The sequence below is a fragment of the Lagopus muta genome, chromosome 3, assembly GCF_023343835.1.
Source record: "Lagopus muta isolate bLagMut1 chromosome 3, bLagMut1 primary, whole genome shotgun sequence".
Lineage (NCBI taxonomy): Eukaryota > Metazoa > Chordata > Aves > Galliformes > Phasianidae > Lagopus > Lagopus muta.
The window spans coordinates 37,327,996-37,355,450 of NC_064435.1; the positions used below are offsets into that span (position 1 = coordinate 37,327,996).

Below are 27,455 nucleotides of genomic sequence, written 5' to 3' on the forward strand. Positions count from 1 at the left end.
CCTTCCATGGCACAGGATGAGACAGTGACCTTGTAGTTGCTTCCTACTGTGGAACGAAGGCTGTGCCAACTGCACCCTTTCCAGCCATGTCCCAGTGGTCTGCAGTGGCCTCTTTTGGTGACCAGTTCCACTGCACACCATTCTGGTAAGATCCATGCACTTAAATGGGTGAAGAAGCAGAAGGAAAACAATGCACAAGATTTGCAGTAAGGAAAAATAAAACATTCCCAAATAGGGTAAAATATTAAGCTCTGACAGTGGTTGAAAACCTGCCTGCATCACTTAGGACCACCAGTAATAAAATTCCCATGGACTTCAGTGAGACCAGAATTCTGTTTTTTCATGCTTTTCCCAGCACACAGACATATTTTTATGTTTCCTCATGCAACTGCAAGGAAACCCTGCAAGGATTTTAACTTTTTCACCTCTTTTTAACTCTAGAGCATTTGGGGAAAATAAGTCAACCTTGCAATACCATTAGGAAACAATAACAGCAACATATATATATTATATATATATCATTTTATGGTTCTTGCCTGCTCTCTGCCTCCAGAATTCAGTACTGGAGCATATACTGACATAAAGCTCCTGTTTTTACTCAGTCTGTAACACAGGGTTTGAAAGGCCTCATTTGTTGAACACACTACAGACAAAACCCTGGGAAATGCACGGTGCAGTGACAGCTGCTTGTTCTGAGCCCTCCAGCATAGAAAAAACCTCAGCAGTGGGACTCAAATCCATAAACCAACAGTGTGTTTTCAGGGGGATGCATTAGTTTTGTGCCAGATATGTTTAAGCTGATATCCTCCAAGATATGCAAGACACGAGCAGAAAAATCAAGCTTTTGCCAAAACCTAATGCCATCATTTTCATGCATTCATACACCTCAGTTAAATCTGCGTTCCCAAGCCTTGTTTGCAAGTCAATAAATAAGATGATGTTGATTTTCTCTTCCCCCACCCAAAAAAGATCTCTAAGGAACAAAACCCGCATCCTCCCAATCTTCTTTGTAAGTTCAGCTAAAGCACTCCTTTATCCCATTGCTAAAGCCACTCCAAAACACTCCCAGAGTATTTCAAAATGCACAGTGCTGAGAGTAGCAAAGCTTTTACAGTTCAGAATGGTAAGAGTAATTTCATAAAAGCTTAATATATTTGAAAAGCAGGTCATTTATTAAAAGACCTTTTAAAAGCTTCATTTCTTAAAAAGCAAAATCATCTGCTCACCCGCGCATCTCTTCTTTAAGTATTTCATATACTTCAACTCCAATATTTCACAGTTTTCCCCCTTTCTCCTCATTTTGAGGATATCAGTAAGAAGCATTTCTTGACACCACGTCACCAGCTGCCTCTGCTTCTATGCACTGATGTGATTGTGCCCATGAGGATGTGCCAATCCTGGATCCTCGTCCTGGATGTGGAGTCAAGGCACCAGAGCATCAGCCCAGTACTGCATTACACTGCATTACACTGCAATCCACTGCAGCCCAAGGATTTTAGCTTGCAAACCCTCTCCTTCACCCTCGTCTCACTTTACAGCAGCGCTTTTTAGATGCAGCCTAGGAACAGAGTGCAAGTGTTGTACATGTCACTGGGGTAACACAAAGATTCCATGTTACTAGATGGCAGGAGGTAAACCAGTAACTATTGCAGGAGGCTGTGCTTCTTTTGAACACCACAATACTTAAGGCAGCATTTTGTATGGAGCTAAAGAAGCAGTGAGAACTTACGGTGAGATACAGCAGAGGGAAATACAGCCAATTTGAAGCCAATAGGCTGGTATTTCAAGATATATTTGGCATCCTGTTCTTCCTGAGTGCTCTCAGTCACTATTCATATAACAAACTACCTGTTAGGACATAACAGCTTGGAAACATGGGCTGTCATGAATTTGAGGTTGTAAAAAGACAGGAGATGCGGTGGAAAGGTTGTCTGTAGGAGCTGGGAGTGTGAACTGAACAGAGAGATGAGGCTGGCTAAGAAAGGAAGCTAAGTGAGAAGGGGGTCATGCACTGCAGAGAACAGTAGGAGAAAAGAGTGTGGCCAGCAGGTTAAGGGCTGTGATCTTCCCCCTCTACTCTGCCCTGGTGAGGCCACATTTGGACTATTGTGTCCAGTTCTGGGCTCCCCAGTTCAAAAAAGACAAGGATCTCCTGGAAGGAGTCCTTTGGAGAGCCACAGAGAATACTATGCTCATACAGCATCTCCTGTATAAGGAAAGGCAGAGTAACCTGGGTCTGTTCAGCCTGGGGAAAAGAGTGAGAGGAGATCTGATAAAGGTTTATAAATATCTAGAGGGAGGTGCGAGGCAAATGGATGAGGCAGGCTCTTCTTAGTGGTGTGCAAAGATAAGACAAGGAGTAATGGCCTAAAACTTGAACATAAGTTCTGTACTAACATGCAGAAGAACACCTTTACAGTATGGCTGACGGAGCACTGGAACAGGCTGCCCAGAGAGGTTGTGGAGTTTCCTTCTGTGGTCATCCTGTGTGACCTGTTGTAGGGTACCTGCTTTAGTTTGGGGGTTGGACTCGATGATCTCTTGAGATCCCTTCCAGGCCCTGTGATTCTGTGGTTCAGTGAAAAGCCAGATAGGGCAATGAAGGAAGGTGCAGAAAGGGAGAACGTGAGCTGGGAACTCTGAAAAGGCGAAACGCCAAGAAGGTGGAGAAGACTTGCAGTGCCAAAAGCAGGAAACAATAATAGCACAGACACCAGCTCCCTCTTACTCTTCTCTTAAGACCATCATGAAAATTACTTTAAATTTAGAAGAATGACATTTAAGAGATTACAGTTTTTGTTATATAAATGATTGTTTTTCATGGAAAAGAGGAAAAAAAAAAAAAAAAAAGCTCACCACAGAACATTACTAAATTTCGACAGGCAGCCATACTCAAATTCTTAAATGATCGAATACAAAGCGTGCTTGGAGGCTGTTCTTATGCAGCAGGGCAAGGCAGACGGCCCAGCGTAGGCGGCTCCACTTTGGGTCATGCTGCCCTGCAGATGGACTGAGCACTTCAGCAGCCATCTACAACCACAACAAACTCTGAAATGGAGCTATCCATTGCCACTTGGGCTCCCAGGGAATAAATAAAAGGTGCTCAAGGGTTAATACTGAAGTTTGCTTATTTAGAACTTAACATATCTCCTTTTATCAGGAGATAAAAAGTCCTTGCGCCACACAGACAGTTTAGATGCGCTTCCCATTAAGCTATGGGTGATACATTTTCAAGGGCAGATTATTGGAGTCTTTCTGCTGTCAGCAAGAAATGTCAGATGAACTCTGAATATCACTAAATGTCCATGCCTTGGTAAAAAAAGATTTTAACTTGGAGTAATATTACAATTCAGGACAAGACACCTTGTCCAATTTATTCTCTGTCCGGCACAAAGGGACCCCGCAATACATCTGCATTTATATTCATTGCCAAAATAGGCAACGGACCCTTACTATTCAGGGGAACAAAGCTTCAGACACTCCTACATTCTAAGCCTAATGTGCTCAGCTACTGATATGGCACCATTAATCGTGGAGAATATGAGCTATATAGCCTTGGAAAACTGTCACCTTCCACATTTATTCATAATACTTGGTCTAATAAAATGTTCTGCACGAACAAGTGAGCTGTGAATATAACATACTAAATGTTACCTCTCCCTATCAGTAGGTATCAGACGGGATGTGTTTGGGTTTAGCTCCTCTCTCTCTCTCCTGCATAAGGAAATCATTCAACTCTTTACCACAGAGCTCCATTAAGCACTTTGTTTTTCACTGAATGCCTCAAATGCGTACAGCCTCCGTGGATGGATAAACTGCTGCAGAAAGAGAGAAGACAGCAGCACTGATTGGCCCTGTTGTCTGAATGTATCTTTTGATTTTTGACTTTCTGCCAAAGCATCATCCTTCTGTGTTTACCCTTCAGAAGCCCTCACTCACTCAGATGCTGCACGCGTTTGCAGCTCAGCCTTCTCTCCTGCAGAAACCAAATTCATCAAAAGGAGCATCTCAGAACTCAGATTTATGGACTGTAATTTTGCAGCACAGATCCTGCATCTCAGATCTTTCAAAGCCTTGTTACAACATGAAGTAATTAAAAGAGCAATTTTACGATGCTGCTTTTCCCTCAGATAAAAGGTTTATCTTCATGCGAAACCATAAAGATTCCAGAGTATACTTCGTCACATTGTTTTCCTCTTCCCCTCATTGTGAATCAAGATAACAGAACCACTCTAAGCCTCTGTGCCGTTGTGCTGTGTGCACATACACGCACGGATGTACACTAAGCACTCGAAACACACAATGCTTTTTCTCCACTCTGGAGCCAGGGCTGCCACTTTCACAGGACACCACGCAGCTGCATCTCCTTATGAGCTGCTCTTGCTGCAGGAGCTGCTGCATAGCCACTGCTGCTTGCTGTGCATTTTGCACCTGAGTGAATGCCTACTGAAGGCAATGGGAACACGACCAGAATGGGTCCCAGGTGAGGTGTTTGAGCTGGTTACAACCATCTGTAAACTCACTGTTTGGCACTCGGGAATCTCCCAAGACAGACACAAAACAAGGGACACTCTAGCAACATCTGAATTAGTAGCCTGCAAAAGTAGTTGTTCCCCTCTGAAAACAGAAGCAGCTCAGAGAGCACTGATGTAGCTTTTATACAAGCAAGTAAGGCTGTAAGTAAACCCTCTCTGCATAAACTCTAACAAACGAAGGCAATTCTTACCAGTTTGTTCAAAGTCTTGTGGACGTTTCACAGATCTTCTCTCGTGATTTCTAGTGCTGCAGCCTCACTCTGAAAGCCTTGCTCCTGTATAATTCTGCTCCTATTCTTAAGAGGGGAGACACTGGTGTTGGATCCCCACAGCGCTATGTCAAAGGTTCTTCTTAAGCACCTGGATGAGAAAATGCTCTTACTGACAGCTCACAAGCCTAAATCCCTCGTGCCATTGAAAGGAAATGAATTTGCTTTCTCAAGAGCATGTGGCTTCAGAACAAGACTTGGGAAACAAGTTTAGAATATCAGCAGATGCTTCGATCCATTTTCTAGTTACAAAGGCTTCTTTATTAATGTTTTTGGCTGACAACAGTTGAGATAAGTGTTTTAGGAATGATGATAAACATGCTAAGAGAGAACAATGTGAGTGTATTTTTATTCCAGTTTTAACTTCTTTCATTGCTGTACAGCTGCATTACACTTGGCTTTAATCCCTGAAGCATTATTTTCCTTGGCAAAGTAGTCACTGATCTGAGTAGAACTTACTACTGGAAGAACATGCTTGAAAAACCAGTGTGATGTCAGTGCCAACCAAAATTCATGAGGCTTAAACTGTCACAAATGTGCCTGTAGCTGGAATATGCATCTCCTCAGTAGGAATGCTGTAGTCTTAGGTAGTGAAGCCAACTGCAGAAAGCATGGAGTAGCTTCCTGCAATTGAATATGTGCCTTGCCCTCCTCTCAGTGAACAACTGTTTGAGAAACAATTGTATAAAACAATGTAGGATAATCCCTGGAATGCCTTAATGTTGGAAAGGTCCTCAAACACCATCCAGTTCCAACTCAACACTGTTCCATAGGCAGGGCTGTCCACCAGCTCAGGCTGCCCAGGGCCCCAACCAACCTGGCCTTGAGAGATGGGGCACCACAGCTTCTCTGAGCAGCTGTGCCACTGCCTCACTGCTGTACCATAGGCACCAAATGACCGTTCTGCTCTGCTTTTAGTTTTGCCTCCATTAACTACCTATGGCTATGGGTCAGAACAGGGGCTGCAGGCTTCTTAAAGAAAATATAGATCCCAATTGTGCAAAGCAACTTGAATTTTGAAATATATAAATAATCACTGCTGAAGAATAACACAGAAGACCGTGGTGATTCATTACAAATAGATGTTATAAAGGGGAACAGGAACATTGCTAGGTAAGGAGCAAGGAAGCTATTTTTAGTCCTGAAAATTTCTTCTAGTTCTGCATATGGATCATGCTGCTACCGTTACTTTCTAAGAAACTGTGTTCTGAAAAACACTTTTGGGAAGAAACCTTTCATTGGGACCATTAGTTAACGGAGACCTTCAATGGAACTAAAACACAGTTCCTGATACAGTGTAAGAATGGGAGGAGTTAAAAAAAAAAATGAACAAAACCCACCATACCTGCACCAGGAGCTATTTATTAGCATAACACTCTTCCTTTTAAAGATTTCGTAACAACTGAAGTATATACAAAGTCTTACAGCATTTACACAATAAAAAAGTTTCCTATTAGCTGATGAAGTATAAGGTAGTGCTGCAATTTATTTCAAAGCATGTATACAAGAATAATGAAGCAGGCCACTGTACTTTCAACTCCTCTGCTAGCACACCACAACTGTCAGTTGAAATGACAGTTAGTTAAACCACTGGGAAGATACAGATTGTCGAAAGAGTCGTAACAGGTTCAACCTGCAGCACTAACCATCATAAGGAGGAAAGAAAATAAAGCTACATACTGTCATGTTTCTACACTTTCTAGAGCTGTAACAAACTTTCACAGCCTTAGATATAACATATGCAAGACAACATAATCACAATTTTTCAGATATAGTTCAGCTACTGAGTGTATTTACTTCGGAATAGGAGGCGTTACATTGATATGGCTGTGTGTTTCCGTTTTTGTTCATTAACTGTTCAAATAGGTCTACAAAAAAAATTAAAAGACAGCATGGACTTTGTAGTCATGATGTGTTTGACTAATAAAGGCATTCAATATCAGCTATAGGATCTAATCATTCCTGTCAAAAGTTTAAGACCAGGAATCTTAAGAGTAAAAACGAAACCCACAAAATCCAGCACCTACGATGCTTTTGTGTGTTGACTCTAACCTTCTTTAAGCTTTTCCAACAGGGTAATACAAAATCATTAAAATGCTTACACCAAAGCAAATGCAATACTCAGTTTATGAGTGGTCAAGCAGATTCATTAGACCACCTCAGCTTTGAGACTGAGGGTGCTTATCTAGAAACAGAAACCTAAACAGTCCCTTACTACAGGTAGGGATACATATTTTAGCAAAGAACAGCGCATTCCTTGCCTTTCAGAAACAGCTTTACAGCTGCCAATAATCCACCTTCTACAAGAGATAAGGTTGCTTTGACTACTGCTGCATGTCTAAACCTCTTACAGTGGCCAATTTTTCTCCTCCCCCTCCCCCCACTCTCCCCCCAAACGGGATTCCATTTCAACTTAGAACCTAGAAACGTCAGTTGAAGATATCGGTATTAAGACAAAAAGTGACATATAAAACCCACAAGGAACCACATAAATACCAAAGAAGTCATATAACCTTTCCATGTAAACACTTTGATTATACTAAAGCCCTAATTAGATTCTTGTCTTAAACTTTTGGCAGATAATGTGTATGCTCAGCCAGGCTCTGCAGTTGGTTATTGTTCAAGTGGAAGCCAGGTCAGTTCACATGTTGACAGGCATGCAACTTGGAAACATTGCACAACAAGCAACACAAAGAGATTTGAGAAGTGTACAAGACTTCAAGTAGACTTCACAACCCTTCACAACTGAATATTCACAGACAAAGATACAGTCCTTGCTTTTTCTCCTGTGGATTTTCTCACACATGGGACACTTTCTGTGACTCTCTAGCTTGCTTGATGCTATACAACCACTTGATGATTCTGGCATTCCTTTCAATAGCAGAAATGCCGTATGGCACACGGTCATTGGCACTGTCATCATTTCTAAGGTCACTGTTGCTGTCCTGAGACTGTTCACAGTCTGAGCTAATCATGCTTGCACTGCGAAAGTTGAGGGATATAATATCAGAGTTAGCCCTTGCAAAATTTTCCATCCCAAGGTTTTCAAGCTCTTCAGGATCCAGTCCACAGTAGTTAAAGAATCGTTCAACATCTGCGTCAACACGAAAGTATCTGTCGCTTAAGTCTGATTTTGATCGCTGTAAGGAGGGTCTTCTACTAACTCCGCATCCAGACTCAACTGCCTCAATCTCTGGGGACTTCAGGGTGGCAATGGCAGCAATTTTGGGTTTTGGAGGCAGAGGTGGGGCTGAACTACTGCAAGGTATTGCTTTTAAGGGCTTTGCGCTAGTTACTTTCCTAATGTCTGAGGAGCTGTGAGAGACATGCAAGAAAGTCTCTGCAGACTGGTCTAGGAGCCTTCTACTGACATTGGAGCTGCTCTCCTGGGGGCTGCTACGGCCCTGTGTGGGATAGACCTTCAAGGACTCAGCGAATGAATGTCGGTTCAGTTCCGTCGAATCGGCTCTGTGGGGTGGCCAGTTTCGGGGACCATGCTTGTGCCCCGAACCTGAGCTGGAGCCTTCAGAGCTATTGATGATGTTCTTCAGAATCTCTAGCTTCAGATTTTCTCTCTGGACACCGCTCTCTGTCTTTGCATTGTTGCTGAAGACCTTCAAGGTGGGGCTGCCCAGTGCCCGCTTGGCCGCAGGACAGACCGGCGGCTTCGCCAGCACTGCTGGCTTCACGGGCTCCTGCTTGGCATTGATGACCTCCTGGCTTTTGACGTATTTCGCCTTGTCGGCTTCCAGCCTCTCCACCGCGCTCAGTCTTTTGGGGTTAGGCTCCGCCTGCCTGCGAAAATAGTCAGGTCCTTTGTTCAGGATGCGGAGAGGGACGGCGGATGTGAAAGTCACGGCAGGGCTGACCGGCTTCACCATGCTACCTGTCGGTAGTGTTTCTGTAGGCATGTTTGGTGGTCTTTCCCCCGCAGCCGTTTTGGATTCTTCTCTGGGATCTCCTAAACGCACGGTGTAGAAACATGTACATTAAGCACAATGAATAGCCGATGAATCCAGGGATCTGAGCGTTAGCAGCAGCGCCTCATCTCACAGCTCATTAAATAACGCTGCGCTTCTCTTTTAAAGGCAGCCTTTGTACTGCAAGGCCACCAGACACAAGTCTGTATTAGTCTGCTCCACTGCCTCCTTTCTTCTCGCTGAAAGATGTGGGAGTCTCCTTGCTTCCTTTGTGCGATCTGAAAGGCAGAAGAGCCAACCACATGTTAGTGGCAGCGCCTGACATCAGAGCGATAGCAACAGCAGCCCAACCCTCCTCTCCTCTCCTGTGGCAGCGCGGGGAGGCAGCGCTGGGTGCCCCACCACCACCCAGTGGGATTATGGCAAAAAGAAAGGGGAAGCACACGAGGCCCCTGCTGGGATGCAGCCACACGTGTCTGGGGGCAGGTAAGGGACAGTGATGCCAAATGGGCTGGGCCACTGGGTTAGACCCACATACCTCCAGATGATGAACGAAAGTGCACTTTCAAACACTGCCTGTGGCTTTGTCTAGTTGATTTCTCAACATACTTTATCTCTAAACCCCCAAAGTTTTTCTCCTTAGAGGCAACATATAATTCTAACAAAGGCAGAGTACTTTCCTATTTTATTAAATGCTCCAGAAAACAAGCCAGTCTAAAACTCAAGGAGAAAACAGAGATATGTAGTGTTTTAATTGCAAGGCATATGCTTCATCATTAAGCTAACAGAAAAACAAGCAACCAACCAGAGATACTGTGAAACCCCATACTGCAGCTTCAAGGCTGTTTGAACACGAGTCCCCACAGCAAAACAAGGATTTCCAAGTTCTTAAGGAAGGGCGAATTAACTATAACAGGATAACCCTAAACTTAATGAGAATAAACAAATATTTTATTCTTTTAATGATGGATTTTGGAAGCATATAAAACATTCCAACCTGACTTGAAAAAAGAGAACTCGTCTTTGCATTTAGATACAATTGTTCCAGCTTTCTAGGAGCACAACGTCCAAAACAACATTTACCTTTATCTAAATTGTTTTAAGATTCTGTCACTTCAGACTGCCACAACACCACACACAAACTAAAATGCAACACCGCAGATAACATGGCAAATGCTGTAGCAATTTCTCCCGCATGAGGCACTGAAGAGCACTTACCAAAGAACCTAGTTTTAAAGCAGCGATTTAGCTAATGGGTCTCATTTGTTTTATTACTGCCCCCATTAATCTACACTGTCCTTTTTAATATCCCATTTCTGCTATCATCGTGTTCTTCAGGGAGAGCAGGAAAAGCTGCTGCTGCTTCTTTACTCATCCCGAGGTGCTCAAAGCAGCATCCTTCCCAGCGATGACCTGCTTTTGTCTCTATTGCCACGCTCATCTATTGTTATCCAACTTACTAACCCTAGTGTATTTAACTATCAGTATGTTGTTTAGACCAACAACAACAAAAAAAAAAGCAAACTCCTCTAAATCCCACAGAAAAACCCATAATTCCAGCTAAATATACCTTAAGAAACAAAGAAAGCAGCCTCAAGTATTTATTCCCAGAAGTACACGATACATACATTGAATATTTTCTCTAAACCACTCAAGGTCAAAGCAAGGAAACCAAATGTATAAATGCTATAATGAGATTATAGGAAAAAGCTGAGCTTTCTCCTGAAGGCTCACTGTCACAAGCATTCTTCAAATACAAACTAACATATTTAGGTGGGTGATAAACCAGACATGCATTCAGTGCAATTGAAAGGGTAGTGAAATGTTAATTAAGCTTTCCTTTCAGTGTTGTTTTATAAATCCTAGTGACTTCCTGAATTTTAACTAAGTCTTCCTGAAAGAGAAAAAGCTCTTTTTTTCCTCATTTGAATCAACATATTTATTGGGACTATTTTAAAAATTAAGCATTGACTTTCCAAATGTGCTGAAGGCAATTTTAGCAGGCATCTGCACATACACATTTCTGTTCCATATACACAAATCAAACCCGCACTGCCAGCACAGAGCTTGTAGAAATTCCTGATTGCCGTATTTAGTGCTTACATGCAGAAACTGAATATATGCAAGGACAAGGGCCTTGTCAGGAGAAAAGAAAAATGAAAAGAAAAGAAAAAAATTCACTCCAAAAGCCAACCCTTCGATTCTATGTACTAAACCAACACTGTCACCCAACCCAGTTACTAGCACTTGAATAAGCAAGAGCACAGCTCTGCAGTTCTCCTCAGCCACTGTCACTGAAGGCCATGGTTCTGCCCAGAGGAACTCCTGCCAGCTCCACTCTGCTCCCAGAGAGCTGCTCTGAGCACACCGCAGATTTCTGGGGCTGTGGGAACCAAGGCTTTTGGAAGTCTTTCCTCAGCATTTAGTAACTCCCTCACTCAGGACAGCCCTGCTTGATGCCAGCAAGCACTGCTTAGAAGGTTTTCTTCAAAGGAAGAAAGAAGAAAAAAATTCCCACTGTGCATGCATGTTCACCCAAGGGAACAAGAGTGCTTGTTTGCAAGCACACACGGGGCTAAATGCCCTGAAGTCAATGGAAATACACTGTGACTGGCAATGAGCTCCAGGCATGCCTTCAAAGAAAAGCAAAGGGCTGGGGGGAGCCAGGGCAGAGATGCTGTCTGGAGACAGCATGGGCCAGGTGGTTACGTGGCCAGACAGGGAGCTCTGTCCTTGTGCTGCTGGTAAAAATTGAGGGTAGACTCAGCTAGTAGTAGAAAGTGTGTTGCATTCCTGAGGTACTGTGTTTAAATATCACGGGGAAGTTTACTCAGTACTTGCACCTCAGAGAGCTAGAAATTGTTAATCAGACTGCACCAGAACAGAAAGCGTGGTGGAAGACAGGTGGATGTAGGTACTACTGAAACAACCTCTCCTGCCTGTGCTCTGATGACTGCAGCCTAATTCTGCTGTGAGCTGGGACACCCAGTGCAATTCCTATCAGCGCCTCTGTTGTTCACAGGCACTTGAAACACGGCCATGATGCTAGGAGAGTCACTTACTAATTTCAGCACTAACAAAAAAGGCTGAGCAGCAGCAGCACAGCAGAGTCATGGGAAGACGAAACTGTGCCACTTTGTTTCCAGTTGTGAAAACCATAATTGCAGCAACAAGGGTGGAAATGGCTTTCTGTTGGCCTAAAATGAAGAAAGTTCAAGCTTAGCCATTGGAATTGCCTGTTGTGGATGGCTCCAGTACTGGCTTTACACTGTAGAAATTCAAAGGCAACATTTCCACTCCCAGGAAATGAAATATACTTAGGGACCTAAGAAACATTTTACAAGAGTTCACATCCAGATGTCTATTCTGTAAATGCAATTCTTCCCATGGACGGGATTATGTTTTTCAGGATTCGCTCCAGACTCCCATTATTTCACTTCCTTAGAAAAAGATCACTAGGCTTAAGAGATCATTTAAAAAGAAACAAAACTGCAAACTTATGCACACATTCAAGCATGCTTCATTTTAATAATACACATACACTGGTGAAAGCTTTCTTGAAGTTTGTACCACTGAGCTCTTCTAACATCAGTAACTGCTGCAGAACTACTGAGCAGAATGCAAAACACACAAAGGAGTAGAGGGGCTTAGGTTTTTAAAGCTCTATTTTCAACCAGGCACTTTGATTCAAGATTCCTTTGTGGCAGAGGGAGTGACCCAAAGCACTTACTCATCCTAGGCATCATGCTCTCATCGCCCTTAGACCTGCCATACATTTGTTAGATATTCACAATTAGGTAACAGGCTGCATGATCTGGGACAACATGGTGCAGCAGCAATAGCTATACAACTAACAGTAACTAGAAACAAATTCTCAATGAAATATTATTTCTGTTTTGCCTTGTAGCTCCTATACCTTGATCAAGTTTCAATCAGCCTTTGCCTGAACGTTTACTCTGAAATCACTACATATTTTAGCAATATTCAAGTTGCAGCACAGCAGCAAAAAACAACAGTGAAATTATGGCATACATGATAACATAGGAATTTTTACTCTTTCAGTGAGGATGCATCTTCACCCACCAACACTGTGCTGAACTGAAGAGCTCATGCTCTTACTTCACTCCTCTGGGACAGAGGATGAGGGATGGACAGGAGGTACAGAGGACAGAATGAAGCACAGTGGGTACATATAACAAAGCCTAACAGCCTTTCCTCTGCTTTCCTTGGTATTTAAAGGCCTGTGTCAATTTTATTTTCCTGATGGTAAAGTATAACTACGCAGCCTCAAGATGCACCACAAGCATCGTAAATTCAAGTACAAATGATCTCAATAGAGCTCAGAGAAATCACAAAACAAATTTTGCACTGGGCCATAGCATACAGATGAAAAATCATAGGTTCAGCTAATGGCGAGGTGCACATTAAGAGCCTATAAAGCCAATGAATGAGGACTTCAGTGAGAGTAACTTGCTACAAGGCTGTGCACTAGGATATAGTATCATGTACGCCTCAAGCCCATTCCAGTTCTTAGGAGAACCATCAGCATAAACCTTGCATGTAGTTTATATTAATAAGTTTAAAAATATGAACAAAAACAAATAAGGATTAAATTGGCATTGAACCACCTCCAGAATGGCAGCAGTATGACATTTGTGAAACCAATTTTAGATAAACACAGACGGGTGCAAACTTTGCCTCATATTACATTAGCTGTTAAGACATAAAGCGTGAGGAGATGGAATCATCTTGCAGATCTACCATGAACCAAAATCAAATCAAAGTGATGCCCTTTGGGAACATGAAACAGTGACAAATAAATGAAGGGCAGTATCTGCTCAGGGAGGAGGTTGAGCCCCCAAAAGGTCATAAAACTCTGTATGCAGTGACCTAAAACCAGGAGTTGCACAGGGATGTAGAGGTGGGAAATTCCCACCAATGGGGAAAGTTGGTGATCAAGGCAGCTGCTTTGCACTGTGTATTATACATTTAAGCCAATTCTGATTTGCTCTGGCATTACACTCAGCAACACCCACTGATGTTAAATATCTGTCTGAAGTGCAGTAAGTTGACAAGTTTGCACAAGAAAACCTTGAAAGATAAAACTCTATCAAGAATGCCACCATTACTTGACAGTTTCTATTTCACTTTGCAGTTAAAAGTGAGGTTTAAACGAGGATGTTGATGTAACCAGAAACGCTTACACTGTTATGGGGAAATAGCATTTGGAAAATCCACGGAGTTACAAATGTTGGGGATGCACCTCCATGGCTGTACTTGCATTCTGCCTCGGTACTGCATGCTCAGTGCAAGCTGCAAAGAGAATCCTCTCTGAAAGAAAAGCCATTAGAAATTATTTTGTTTCTTTTCAGTTCTGAAAACTGATGCTGTTAGAGGTTTTATCCAGCAGGCACACTCCACTATTAGCGATACTTGCTTCTGGGTAAATACTGCCCAAACATGAAAAGTGTGATTGCTGTAAAAGACGCAGGCAGCTGTGCAAATACACAAGAAACCTCAGGAATTAAGTTTCCCTTTCTTCCATGAAGAGAGTACCAAAAAAATACAAGTTGCTGTCTTAATTAGAGAGAAACTACGTACTGTGTTTGTAAAAGCAGTAATGGAAATCAATGCTGCTTTCTCTAATCCCTGTGTTACTTGCAACATACCACACTCTTCTGAATAATTTCAGCCTCTCATTTAAAAATACTTCAAGAGAAGACCTATAAAGTATAAAGCAATGTGATGTCACTTCTCATATTTGTAGCTCTGGCTTTTTGTGAATACTTCTATTTTAATGTGTATTTTGCCTGAATATTTCTTTAAAACACTTTGCAAAACTTTAGGTAGACCTTGGGTTGCAATCCAGTCATTCGCTCCTCAGCCAGTCCCAGTGGCCCAGAGTTCAAAGCACTTCTTATTCTGTCTCTCTCCATGGGCACTACACTTAAAAGTATGCTCCACAAGCTTCACACAGCCCTTCATTCTGGTCTTCTGGCCCTACAGTTTCCCTAAGATTCCCTGCACTTTCAGAAATCAAATAAAATGTCTTCTTCAGCAGAAGACACTTGGCCCCAGTGTTCTGTAACAACACTTCAGTGCTCATCAGAATCACAGAACTTTTAGGGCTGGAACAGACATCTAGAGATCATCAAGTGCTATCTATTGCTCTTCTTCTCTCTTCCCCTCTGCCAGTAGGAAAAGCCAGCATCTTGAGTCTCCTTGCCCCTGTTTGCTGCTGCCTTTCCAGCCCTGCTTGGATTCGGCATCCTGGTAAACCATTTACTTTCCAAGAGGCCACATTTTCAATGTGTAGCAAAATTAATTAATTGGCCAGCCTTGCGTGCCATCACTGCACGCTGGGAGAAAACAGAGGGAGGCTGAACAACAAAACAGTTTTAATTAAGATGTTGGGAAAAAAAAAAACAAAAAAAACAACATTTTAAAGAGAACACTTCAGATTAATTTGCACCTGAGATCTGTGGAAATTCCTAACAAGCTCATTTTAAGAGTAAGCCATATTTGAAGCTACCCAAACCTTTGTGGTTTCCATACATAATTGGTTCAGTACAAACCACATGCGTTAGTGAAGAAGAAAAATCAAAATCCTCTATCTGCAAAAATGCATAAGATACACCCAGAGCATCCTCAGTCCAACGCTCACACAGGCACACATCCCACAGGCAGGATCCATGCAACGGTCACCCAACCAGCAATTGGGCAGCCAGGAAACAGCTCAGGAACTTCTTAAGTATCCCTTCCCCCAAACCTGATCCTCGTTAGTGGAGCACTTGCTGCTTCGACAGCAATTTCTGCTCATACCAAAACTTTGGAGCTCTCCTGACTCCAGCTACACTCTAAACACCAAACATATTAAAACCTAGGCACCATCCCCATCTCCCACAGTTAACTCCCATGGAAAGGAGCTGGGAGAAGCTAGAAGAAACAGGCAGGAGTAGAGAGATGCACAAGACATGTCCTGCAAACAGCTGCCGCTCAGCATGGGAGCAGTCCTGTTACTGACATGAATGGGCATGCACATGGCTAACTAAGCCTGATGGCCAATTCCCAAGCTCTAGATGAACCATGGATTTTCCTGCCTGTCTTTGTTCATTAACACTGCTTAACCCAGCATGAGTCCTCTGAGCATGCTGCAGGCCCCCAAAATGCAGTGGGGGCTAACAAGGATATCACAGAAAATGCTTCTGCCTCTGCTTCATTTGGAATGCCAACTGCAAGATGACCTCCACAGCAAGTGCTTAAACTCCTCTAAATTGCATGTAAAGACTGATTCTTCTCCAGCTCTTCTTTTAAAAATTTTCCACTAAAATTTGCAAGCTTTCTTTAAATTACAGGAAGAGTAAGAAATCTCATATAGGGCTCTTGATGTGAAAACCAGGTTAGTTAACACTGCTCCAGCATAATTAATTTCTAGGAGGTAGGACGGCTTCTAGTTGAAACAGGAAGAGCCACCCAAGAATACCCAGTTTTCTTCTCTGGGAGGTGGAAACTTGCCCCAGTTTGGAGGCTGGGCAATTGGTGCAGTCTCCCATTTCTCAGAAGATGAAGTACTTCTGATCTCATGTATGCAGCTGCTGCTGCCAACTCATTTTTGTGGGGTGGAAAAAGTTCACCAGATTCTGTCATATAAGGTCAAACCCTCTGAAATCTGAAGTTGCCATGTTTAGGCTATGTTTATTGAGAATGTTTTCTGAAACTGTTTGCAATGCAAAATATATTGAAGGAAGATCATATCACAGCTATAAACGGCTTTTATTTAAAAAGCCATAATTCCACCATGAAAATAGCTGCAGTTAGACATTCCCTTGCATTTCGTAAGCCTGCAAAACTCCAGTAATGTAAAAGCACACGAAGATCCAGAGTCAACAAATACAGCCCGGAAGAGAAACAACCCCAACAATTTATACTGTGGAAAAAAAACAAGAGACCATGAAGAGCTACTATAAATGGAGAAGATATTTCAGATTTAAAAATTCCTTTCCTGTAGTAATCAGAGATTAAATTGGTAAGGAAAGCTTTTAAAACATTTATTCTCAAAGTTTCAGAACTAGCATCTTTCTGAAGTTTCTTACAGTCTATGAAAGTACATTTGAAAGAAATAGTGCGTAAGTATATGGAGTGGTTCTTATAATGCACATGTTTACAAATAAGGACATAAAGTTATATTGATTACACTGTTTTTAGCCTTCTCAAGTTTAACAGCTTGTTGGTATCTTCTTATATGGAAAATTCTTTTTTTTTTTTAATAAACTACATTCACAAACAAAAAACTGTTTCACTCTAATATTAAAACACAGCAAGTGAACATGTTTTACTGATACTACAAATACACAGAAAGGTAATAAGGTAGGCACAATTACAAACTGGTTATGGCTGAAAGCAACAACATGAGAAAAATGGCAATGTTCACCTTGTGGAATACAACAGCATGGCCCCATTCTGACAACGGAAGACTTTCAGTCACTCTTCTGATTAGCTGTGGGGTGTTGTTTGTCAAGTCTCTGCTCTAAATATCCTCTTCTATAACATGACATAATGTTGCAGTAAAGTCTGCATGGCTACTTAATTTCTGCACCAGAATTGTTCTGGGCTAACCATTTATAAACAGTCAAACTTCAAACACATGAAACAGCGAACATTTATTTTTTCCAAAACAAGCTACAAAGCTAAAATCTTTTGATGGTGTATAAACAAATCAAGTGGGTTTTTTTCCCTTTTTTTTTTTTTTAAATCATCTCTTTTAATTTAGACTGGTACAGCTATGTTTTTCTCTAGATAAGAGAACATTTTCCCATACCACAGAATATTTCATTCCTCTTTCCTCCAGCCTCAGTTCTAAAGATACATGCTGCTGGAAGTCAAGAAAGAAAGTTAGAGGAATGCATACCACTGCATCTGTATATTTAAGATTTCTTGAAGTATATGGTCAGAAATACCAGTATTGTTGCTATCAATACAGTAAAGCTGTATAACCCAAATTCTACGTTGTATGTTCACTGGGATTGCACATTTGTGTGGATGTATTTACTACAGTTGTTGAAATGTTAGCTGTTAAAATACATTGAGCCTGTTTCCTATTAGTGACATTTAACATAATGACACTTCACTACAAGTGTCTTTAAAAAGCTGCACTTGTAAAGTCAGAATTGCTCAGACTCTTCTTATTAAATGGCTTTCTGTGTATCCGAAGACCCTAATGAAGTTATGACAAAAATTCTTCCTGGCCACATCTTTAGCAACACCATAAAAATCCCAGTGCCTTAAAGAAAAGCAAAGCTGTGTTGAGTCATGACCACTGCACTGGTGCGTTTAATCAAGTGGAGATGGAAGCAGCAGAGGGAGGAATCACAGCTCCAATAAAAACCAACAAACAAACAACCGCCAGTAACTAGGAGTATGGGGACAGGCAAGCTGCAAGACATAGAAGGTCTGAGGAGAAATGCAGTTACTCGGAAAAAAGCAGTGAAGTGATGGAAATAGAGATGGTGGCAGCAAACAGTGGGCTGGGAAGCAGAGAAAGATTTCAAGGATAGCATGGGATTAAAGGAAAAAGGAAGATAACTTCAAGTGCTTTTCCTCATCGCCTCTATCACAACTCTTATGCCCCACGTGCCTCTCCCCATTTCTGCAGCTTCCATGCTTTGGACAGCTTGCCCATGGAGCCCTGGTGGGCTGGCAAGGAGGAACTGGCCCCAGGGAGTTGGCAGAAGTCTGCAGAAGGAAATCAGCCTTTGAGGCTCTCATTTTCAAGAGCAATACAAACAGTGGAGGAAACCCAGTCAATCAAAAACACCTGCCAGTCATGAACAAAATGCAGAGGTTTGCTGCTGTAGATTCTCCAAAGCCAGTTCTTCCTTTTGGCTGCCCTTCACATGCCATCAGCTGCTGCAGCACCAATACCTGCAACAGGCTTGCCCTGGGAGAGTTCTGTAGCTAGGATCACTGCTGACCCTCTCCTAAGAAGTGCCTTAAACTGTTTAAATAGACTGGCTTATTTCTCTGCACATATACCCCCCAGATTATTTTACCATTACCCAGATATCCATCCTCCTCTCATACATGATACACAGCAATGTTAGTAGCTCACCTCTCACCAGTAAATAAAATAAATTTTATTCCAGTCTAGAAATTGGATACAAGTCTCCTGAGCTCAAAGCTATGGCTTGACCCTCATGAATTATTACGTATTTAGAAATGAGTATCAGAGCACTTTTTGAGAAAGTGGATCTAGAGAAATTCCTAAATCACAAAACCAAGCTCTCTAAGACAGAAGAATCATGAGATGCTACAAACAAAGCACTGAGCCTCAGGTGAGGAGATGTGGTGTCGGTTCTTTCATGTGCCCACATGCTTGGCATGTAAAGGTAACCTCTTCTGGTCAGCCCACCATCCCCATTGCTGTCAGGGAGCCAAGCCTCTACAATGAAGGGGACACCCCCTCAGCTGCTAGCACCAGCTTGTCACTGATCTGAGCAACCAGAAGGCCTTCAGAGCCTTCCACCTCAGTCATTCTATGATTCTGATCTGCTCTGGTCTCCACACATCCTCTAAAAAGACAACATTTAGGAGGGCTGACTGTGTCACTACATCCAAGGCTGAATGTTGCCATTATCATAAATCATGGACTCCATCTTTCATACTTGTAGGATACACAGTGTGTCTCCCAGACAACTGCAGACTTCCTGGAGCATCTGCACAAACACCAAACATCAAACATCAAGTTTATTCTCTAAGAAGATGGAAACAAATCTCATATGAAACGCCACTAGCAAGGTAAGTACATAAAATGTGATTGTGGAATTAGCTGTACTTTGCAGTACAGCTTTGATGTCTTTCAATTTCAGACCACAACCTATCTTGAACATACCTGAATCTCCTCAACTAACATAAACTGGTTTTGAGATTATTTCAACATCTTACCCCTGAACTTGCCACGTGTACTCTTAGACTTAACATTTTTGTTTCAAATAAAAAGAGCAGTGATAACCGTTAATTTAAGACCCCAAACAATGCATATTTACATTCTAAAGCTGAATTTGGTGATAAGAAACAGACAAATGCAAAATGCCTTCTAGAGTGGAATTAAAACCATGTATTAGTGAAGCGTGTTGCTGATTTGACAAATGATGTATCAGATATTGATTATCTATTTTTTCCTTGCTTCAAATAAATGCTGCAAGTGCTTTAGTAACTCTTAGAGAATTTTATGATCATTGGTACAAGCTGCCATACTCATACAACTTCCGATTCCCTGGGTTTCAAGTGATTTCTTTGTACTAACTGAGAACAAAACTACTCAATATAAGACATGCTCTCAATTTTTCTTGATACTGGATTTCCTTTCTTTTGCTTAGAAGCTCTAAAGACAAGTAAAAGATTCTAAGCTTTAATGTCCATCTCCTGCTCTAACTTTGAAATCAGGCTCAGAGCACTGTGAATGGACTCTTGGATGTTTGAACTTCCCTCTGTTTTTGAGCACATCAGTAATAGTAATCAGATAGGGTTAGAATTGTGCACTCATGCTGGAAGTCAGAAAATATCAGCATCTACTGAATTGGAAGACTGTAACCAAAGTGTACATCTGGAATAAAGAATGAAAAAACACCAGGAACTACTCAAATTATTTTGCCATGTTGACATGCCTAATGCAGTGTGACTGAGGGCAGCAAAAGCAAGCCTCAATCTTTCTTCAACTGTACAAATGAATCTCTCAACCCAATCAATTAGAAAAGATTAAAAAAAAAAAAAAAAGATTCGCTACGAGAATGAGGAAGAGATCCTCTGGAGATGCTCTCCTTCCATTAACACCCCTCCCCTCCATGAGAAAGTGTATTTAAAGAAGCATACCTGAAAAAGCACAGTGTCGAGCTCTTGTTCAGGCTTTGAATGGCAGACTGCAAAGTTCCAGTGGAGGCTGAAAGAAAGAAAGAAAAAATAATATGAAAAAAAGCAATTTAAAAAAAGAGGGGAAAGAAAAAAAAAGGCAGAAATATGGCAGCCCTGTATATATCATTTGGAGGATGTGGAAAGAAAGCATCAAAGCTGGTCCACTTACTAGAAAGGAAGACAGCTACACAGCACCAGAGCAACCATGAAAGACTAAAGACGTGATGAAATCAACGTGGTTGCACACTAGAAAAGCTATGAGCTGTGTAATAAAAACTAATTAAAAAGACATTTGGGATGTCTCAGATCATAAGCTCTCATTTGCCACAGTTCTGAGGTCCAAGACTGAGATTCAGCCATGCTGTGGATAAAAAACAAACAGGACCAAATTTCAAAATGAAATTTGTAATGCACAGATTAAGGCTAACACTGAATTACAGAATCACAGAATCACAGAATTGTAGGGGTTGGAAGGGACCTCCAGAGATCATCGAGTCCAACCCCCCTGCCAAAGCAGGTTCCCTACAGCAGGTCGCACAGGTAGGCATCCAGGCAGGTCTTGAACATCTCCAGAGAAGGAGACTCCACCACCTCCCTGGGCAGCCTGTTCCAGTGCTCCGTCACCTCACTGTAAAGAAGTTCTTGCGCACATTTGTGCGGAACTTCCTATGCTGCAGTTTCTGGCCATTTCCCCTTGTCCTGTCTCCACTCACCACTGAAAACAGTCCGGCCTGGCCATTCTGCCCCCCACACCTTAGATATTTATAGATCTGGATCAGGTCCCCTCTCAGTCTCCTTTTCTCAAGGCTGAACAGACCCAGTTCACTCAGCCTTTCCTCATAGGGGAGATGCTCCAGGCCCTTCACCATCTTCGTGGCCCTAATTTTGTATTTTAGGTTCCTATTCTAGAGAAACAAAGACTTTTGGTTTGCTTTTTCTGATTTCCAGATGAAGAAGAGAGAATATAACATTATAAAGAGCAGAAAACTAAAAATAGCACTTCTGTGCAATAGCTTTAGCAGGGTGTAGAATCAGTGTCAGCTACCCTGGGGATATTCATTTGAGGAAAAATATCAATATGTAAATGCTAATGCTACTTTCTGGAATCTGCTTGTTGATTCTGACTTAAAAACATGAAATTTCAGAAATACGAAATCCACAGTAATGACTTATTTTTAGGTGACCTCCAATATTCACAGCTCAAAGAGTAAAACTTTGTATGCTTAAGAACACCCGCACATCTCCCTGCTGGGAAACAGAGATAGCTGACAGGATATTTTCCAAATCACCAACTCCAATTAAAGACAACTAAGTTTTTACACAGCTATTAGAAACTGGTCATTTCTTTCCAACACTTACATGAAGTAATTATTCATGGAAGAACTATGACTTTCAAATGGTGACACAAGATCATGGAAAAGTAGAAATTTCTGTTAATGCAAGAGAATACTATTCTATTTCTTAATTAAAAATATACACATTAGCCTTTTTGGTATCTTGTGAGGATTTGGGGCAGTAGCAATTTTGCAAAACATTCCTCCTGGTCTAGCTAGTTCATACACGTTTCTCTTCCTACTGACCATCTTTTTTTTCTCTCCAACATTAATACATACCATTTTGAATTTTTCTCAGTTACTAGAACATATAAGGAAAAAAAAATTCAAACCTTTGTATTTTGCATCACTTGCTAAACATGTGTAAATACATTCAGAATATATTGAGCAGATACAAAATGACATAATTAAACATTTTGAGATTCTACTTCTGTGATTACTTTTATAAACAACCATTTAGGGAGAAATAAATCTGTGTATTGATTTTGACAGGGAAGCAGTTCTGCAGCACAACGCAGCCTTTCTCCCTGGCAGAAAGATGCTGGTTTGAGTTTAGTTGGATTTGCAGTAACTTGCCAGACCTGAGCGTGCAATAAAACAGACATGCTCTAAGGGCAAGCAGCAAAGAGTTCCCTGTTTCCCACATCAACATATTGAATGTTTTTTTTTGTTTGTTTGTTTGTTTTTTTAAGTTATTGACACAAATATACAGACACAAGCATTCACAAATACATGGCTTACTCTAGTACCGGCAGTACAAACTGACTTGAAAACTATTTGAGAGATAATACCTACAAACAAAAATAAGGCCCTTCAAAATATTGGCAAGAATAGAACACGCTCTATAATATAATGCTTATTTAAGATTGTTATTTCAAACAGCAACAAGGATCAACACATTTATGATGGGACCGACAGTGTGAGCTACGCAGTGGGATATATTTAGTGAACACTAGTGTATATAGTATATACAATTTCAAAAACGTGTGGCTTACTGACTTTCTAGTGCTTAGGAAATGCATGATAATAAGCACTAGAAGGTCATGATAATAAAAAGTGTCAATATTAATACTGAGAAGCTCTTGTACAGAGGATTGTCACAATTCCCTGCTTCCACAATAAACATCCTCCTCCACGTCTCAAGGGTTTTCTTGAGAGGACACACATTAAACTGTGAAATTACCCGGAAGGGATACACCACACAAGCTTCACTGAACTTGGATCTGACCCAGGGTAACAATGAAAGAGATAGATGTACAAACAAAAAGCAAACATTCACATTCTGTGGAGCTTTTGGGCACATTACTGGTATCAGTGTATATCATTGGTATCAATTGACATCAACTGATATCACAGAATCACAGAATCACCCGGGTTGGAAGGGACCCCAAGGATCATGTAGTTCCAACCCCCCTGCCTAGCAGGGCCACCAAACATACACATTCAGATCAGGTTGCCCAGGACCCCGTCCAACCTGGCCTTAAACACGTCCAAGGACGGGGCATCCACAACCTCCCTGGGCAGCCCGTTCCAGGGCCTAACCACTCTCCTAGTAAAGAACTTCCCCCTAACATCCAACTGACATATGGAACAAAAACAACAACTCAGTTGAGCAGACACACACACACACACACACAAAAAAAACACAACTAAAAACAGTGAAAAAATTGTTAATAAGTAGAGAAATAATGAGTCAGACTGGTTTACAAAACAGACAAAAGGCACAAAATTCAAGAAAGTGGTTTATACAAAGCATGTTTCTGGTGGCTTATACACACACATTACATACATTATCAGCACTAAACCATGCAAACAATTGCACTGCATTGCCACAAAGGCTCTTTGTGCCATTCCCAGTCAAAAAGCGTATTTCCACATACAAGTCTAAATATTATGCAAGTTCTTCAAACACCAGGACAGCACAGTATTCCTCAATCTACACATGCCATCCTCAAAGGGGACCAACCACGAGGCTCTATAATGTGCAAACATCTGGTGAAGCCTGGGGGCACCTATCTGCTTCTGTACCTGGTAGGAGAGCAAATTGCAGGCAGGAAAGTGCCAGGGGATTTTGTAGGCGTAAGAATGAACAGCTCAAGGCGGAACTATACCTTGAATTTGCTGCTGTAAGTGGATGAACTGCCAGATATCCTCCAGAACTCTTTCAGTCCAACACAGTGCATTATAATTGTGATATCTTTAGAAAATCTCATCCCTTCCCATATGCACTGTTAGATTCTTCTTGCAAACTTTTTGTTCCCCTGCCTAGCTGCACAGCCCAGCCCCAGTGCAGAGCAACTCAGAAAGACCACTGAACAACCAATGTCTGCCTTTTCTATGAGGTGGAAGAAGGGCCAAGAAGATGTTCCACACCTGCTGGGAAATCAACAGTACAATATGCAGCTGGCCTTGGCTCAGAAGAAATCACGTACTTGTGACTAAAGCATTACCAAATGACTGGCCTCTAAAAAAGTACAGAGCTTATTACTGCTGACAACTAACATCACTGATTCTTTCATTCTCTTTAATTCTTGCTTGGATTTGTTCTTGGACCTGGAGGTGCAGGATTTCATTTCCCTTACAGACACACGATTCAGATAAAGATACACCTAGGCAAGCTGCCATGCAGTTTTTACACTGGACACACAATACAGTGTTATAATATTTGCTAGCATGTATAAACATTGAGACTTCAATGCTTCTTTTTGGTGGTGCACAAGCCTGTCCCTGCAGACAGGGTGCATCAGAGCACTTGCCTCAGCAAGACTGCAATAGCGTGCACTGCCAGTTTTGCAAGTTTACCCCTCCACATATTGCTCATTTCGATTTTTTTCTGGTTAAGTAATCTAACAAGATCAATGATAGCAGATTCATATTATCTCTGCAGAAAAGACTGGCGTCTACAATACTTACTTTTAGAAACGGGCAGTGATGCTACATTACTCCTCTTCAAAATCAGTAACAAATAGGCTGTTACTGTGCTAAAGACATGGTAGCTGAGGTCCGTGCAAAGAACCAACTGATCATGAGATACTAGATGGGTGCATGGAATATAGTTTAACTCTGGCCTCAAGGTAAATCATTAAAGCAACAATCCTCATCTTTCCAAATCTCATGTTTTTAAGAATAAAAAAGAGAAAGAATGAAAAAAAATAATTAAGACATGTCAGATCAAAACCACGCAGGGAAAGTGATGTCAGACTTCTGAAAACACAAAAATTAACTGGAAGGTTTGACATCATCTGTAAAGGGAGAAAATACACCTAGGCAGGAAGCACCAGACAAAAAAACTGGACTAGAACCACACTAGGCAATGTTAATCTCTAAAGTATTTTTCAAATCAACAATTCATACAGGTTTGAACTGTCATTCTCCACTGAACTCATGTTTATCTATTGCTCTTTTTTTCTGTAGAATCCCACAGCCTCATACACTTTTCTCTCAAAAAAAAAAAAAAAAATCCTTCTGGAATGCCTAGAAAAAACACTCCACAACGGCCAGGCAGCTGGCATAATGCAATTGCTTGTTATCCTAATTTTAACAGTCCCTCACATCTACTGGTAAAATCAAGGTCAAGTGAAAAATATTAACAACTACCTGGGGATTTTACAACTTTATTTATAGCCAAACAAATTCTGGATGTTTCTACTATTTTCAGATTTCTCTTTAAATCATTTAACAAACAAAATAATACACTAATTGTTAAGGAAGGAATGCTGTTCCTTTTTGAGAATGACTGACTTGAGAAAATTCACACCTCTGGACAACCTCTTTATAGTTTCATGTCCTTCTTATATTGTGGCACCCAAACAGCAACCCAGTGCTGGAGGCAAGACCACACCAATGCAAAGCAGAGAGGACAGCCCCTTCCCTCCACCAGTGGCAGCCCTGGGCCTGGTGCACCCTAGGCTACAGTTGCCCCTTTGGGCTGCCAGGGCACACTGCTGGTTCACGTTCAACTTGCCATCTACCAGAAACCCCAGGTCCCTTTCTGTGGGGCTGCTTTCCAGCCTCTCGTCCTCCAGTCTGTACTGTGCATCCATGGCTGCCTTGTCCATGCCAGGTGCAGAATGCAGCACTTGTGCACTAAAACTTCATGTGGTTGATGATAGCCCAGTCCTCCAATTATCAAGATCTTTCAGGAAGGCCTTAGTAACCTCAAAGGGTTCAACAGCTCCTCCCAGTCTAGTATTGTCACAAACTTAGTATACCTTTAAGTGCCAAAAACCCTACACTATATGCAGAAATACAGAGGGTCCCAGATTAGCGATCATTGTGTTGGATATTGTATACTTGAAATTTCAAGATCTGAAAGAATGGTCAGTTGTCTGCCACAAAAGCAAGATCCCAGTGTGGATTTTAAATACAGTAAAGAAGTGAGCCTAGTATCTGGATTTCTTATTTGAGATACAACTGAAGAATGAAAAAACATCTGGATATTATGAGCAGAGGGACATAGGTCATAACCAGTTCTCAAAGATACCAGTAAGGTTACATTTTCTTCAGTAGCTCGTAACCAAAGAGCACGGTTAGCCCCACGTCTGGATAAGTATACAAATCATCACTAACAGGATTCAGAGAACATATCAAACTCTTCCTATTTATGCTTGCTGAAACCAAACTATTCTACAGATTTTTCTTTTTTTCCTACAGATATCTACACTCTGAGCATTTTTTTTTTCTTTTCCTTAAAGACTGTTTCCCCTTATTGAAGAAAAATGAAACAAAAGACATAACAAACTTGCAATACAGCAAATAGTAAAGTATAAAAAAGGAAAATCAACTTAGTGTTTATAGTCTGCTCCCTCTGTGCAATGCTAAAATATTTATACCTAAATATACTTGCCATAGCTCTTTGCCTTCCAGGTTTAGCACCTCAACCCTGATCAGCAAAACCACAGAACTGCCACAACAGGACAAGTTAAAACCATAAATGCAACTTTATTTCAATGACTGGGATAGCAACAAATCTTCCTGAACACCAATGAGTAACCGAGAGCAAGCACTGGGCACTGAGCTCCCAGGTTGGCCAAGATGTAAATGAACAAAGCAGATACTCGAATCTGCAGCCCATGCTCTACAAAGGAGCACACCGCACTTTTGGTATAGCAGGCACAAGTTAGGTGACATATAACAACTTACAACAAAATTTCTCATGATTGAAAGCAAAAATTGGAAATCGTGCAAATGCTGTAACAGAGGAAAATAAACAGGCAAACAAACAGAGCCACAAAAGATAAATGAAAAATGTTAAAAGAATGAACTTTTTGCCTCCACAAATAATGGGGTAATTTTGGCTGATTTGGATACTACTGGCATAGGAGACATAAAATACGTGATGGTTTATGTGAAATATTCACATCTGGATGCGTCATGCTCTTATCTCACTCAAAAGATACGCTTGGTGTGTTCTCATGATTGAATCCCCCATTTGTCTACATGCATCATTAAAAAATAAAAGTCTTGCAATAACTATGATTAACAAACAAC

At 41.4% G+C, this 27,455-nt stretch overlaps 1 protein-coding gene across 7 annotated transcripts in view; it reads right to left on the reverse strand.

The window, feature by feature from the left end:
- Nucleotides 1-5,116: 5,116 nt before the first annotated feature.
- The window catches only part of FAM110B (family with sequence similarity 110 member B), a 103,955-nt gene continuing 81,616 nt past the window's right edge, over nucleotides 5,117-27,455 (reverse strand). For all 7 annotated transcript variants that reach the window (XM_048939938.1, XM_048939940.1, XM_048939935.1 and 4 more), the window contains 2 exons: nucleotides 20,593-20,659; nucleotides 5,117-9,002 (listed from right to left, as the gene is read on the reverse strand). In XM_048939938.1, coding sequence (XP_048795895.1) covers nucleotides 7,603-8,715 — 1,113 coding nt within the window. In that variant the 5' untranslated portion in view covers nucleotides 8,716-9,002; nucleotides 20,593-20,659 and the 3' untranslated portion in view covers nucleotides 5,117-7,602. The remainder of the gene's footprint in view (nucleotides 9,003-20,592; nucleotides 20,660-27,455) is intronic.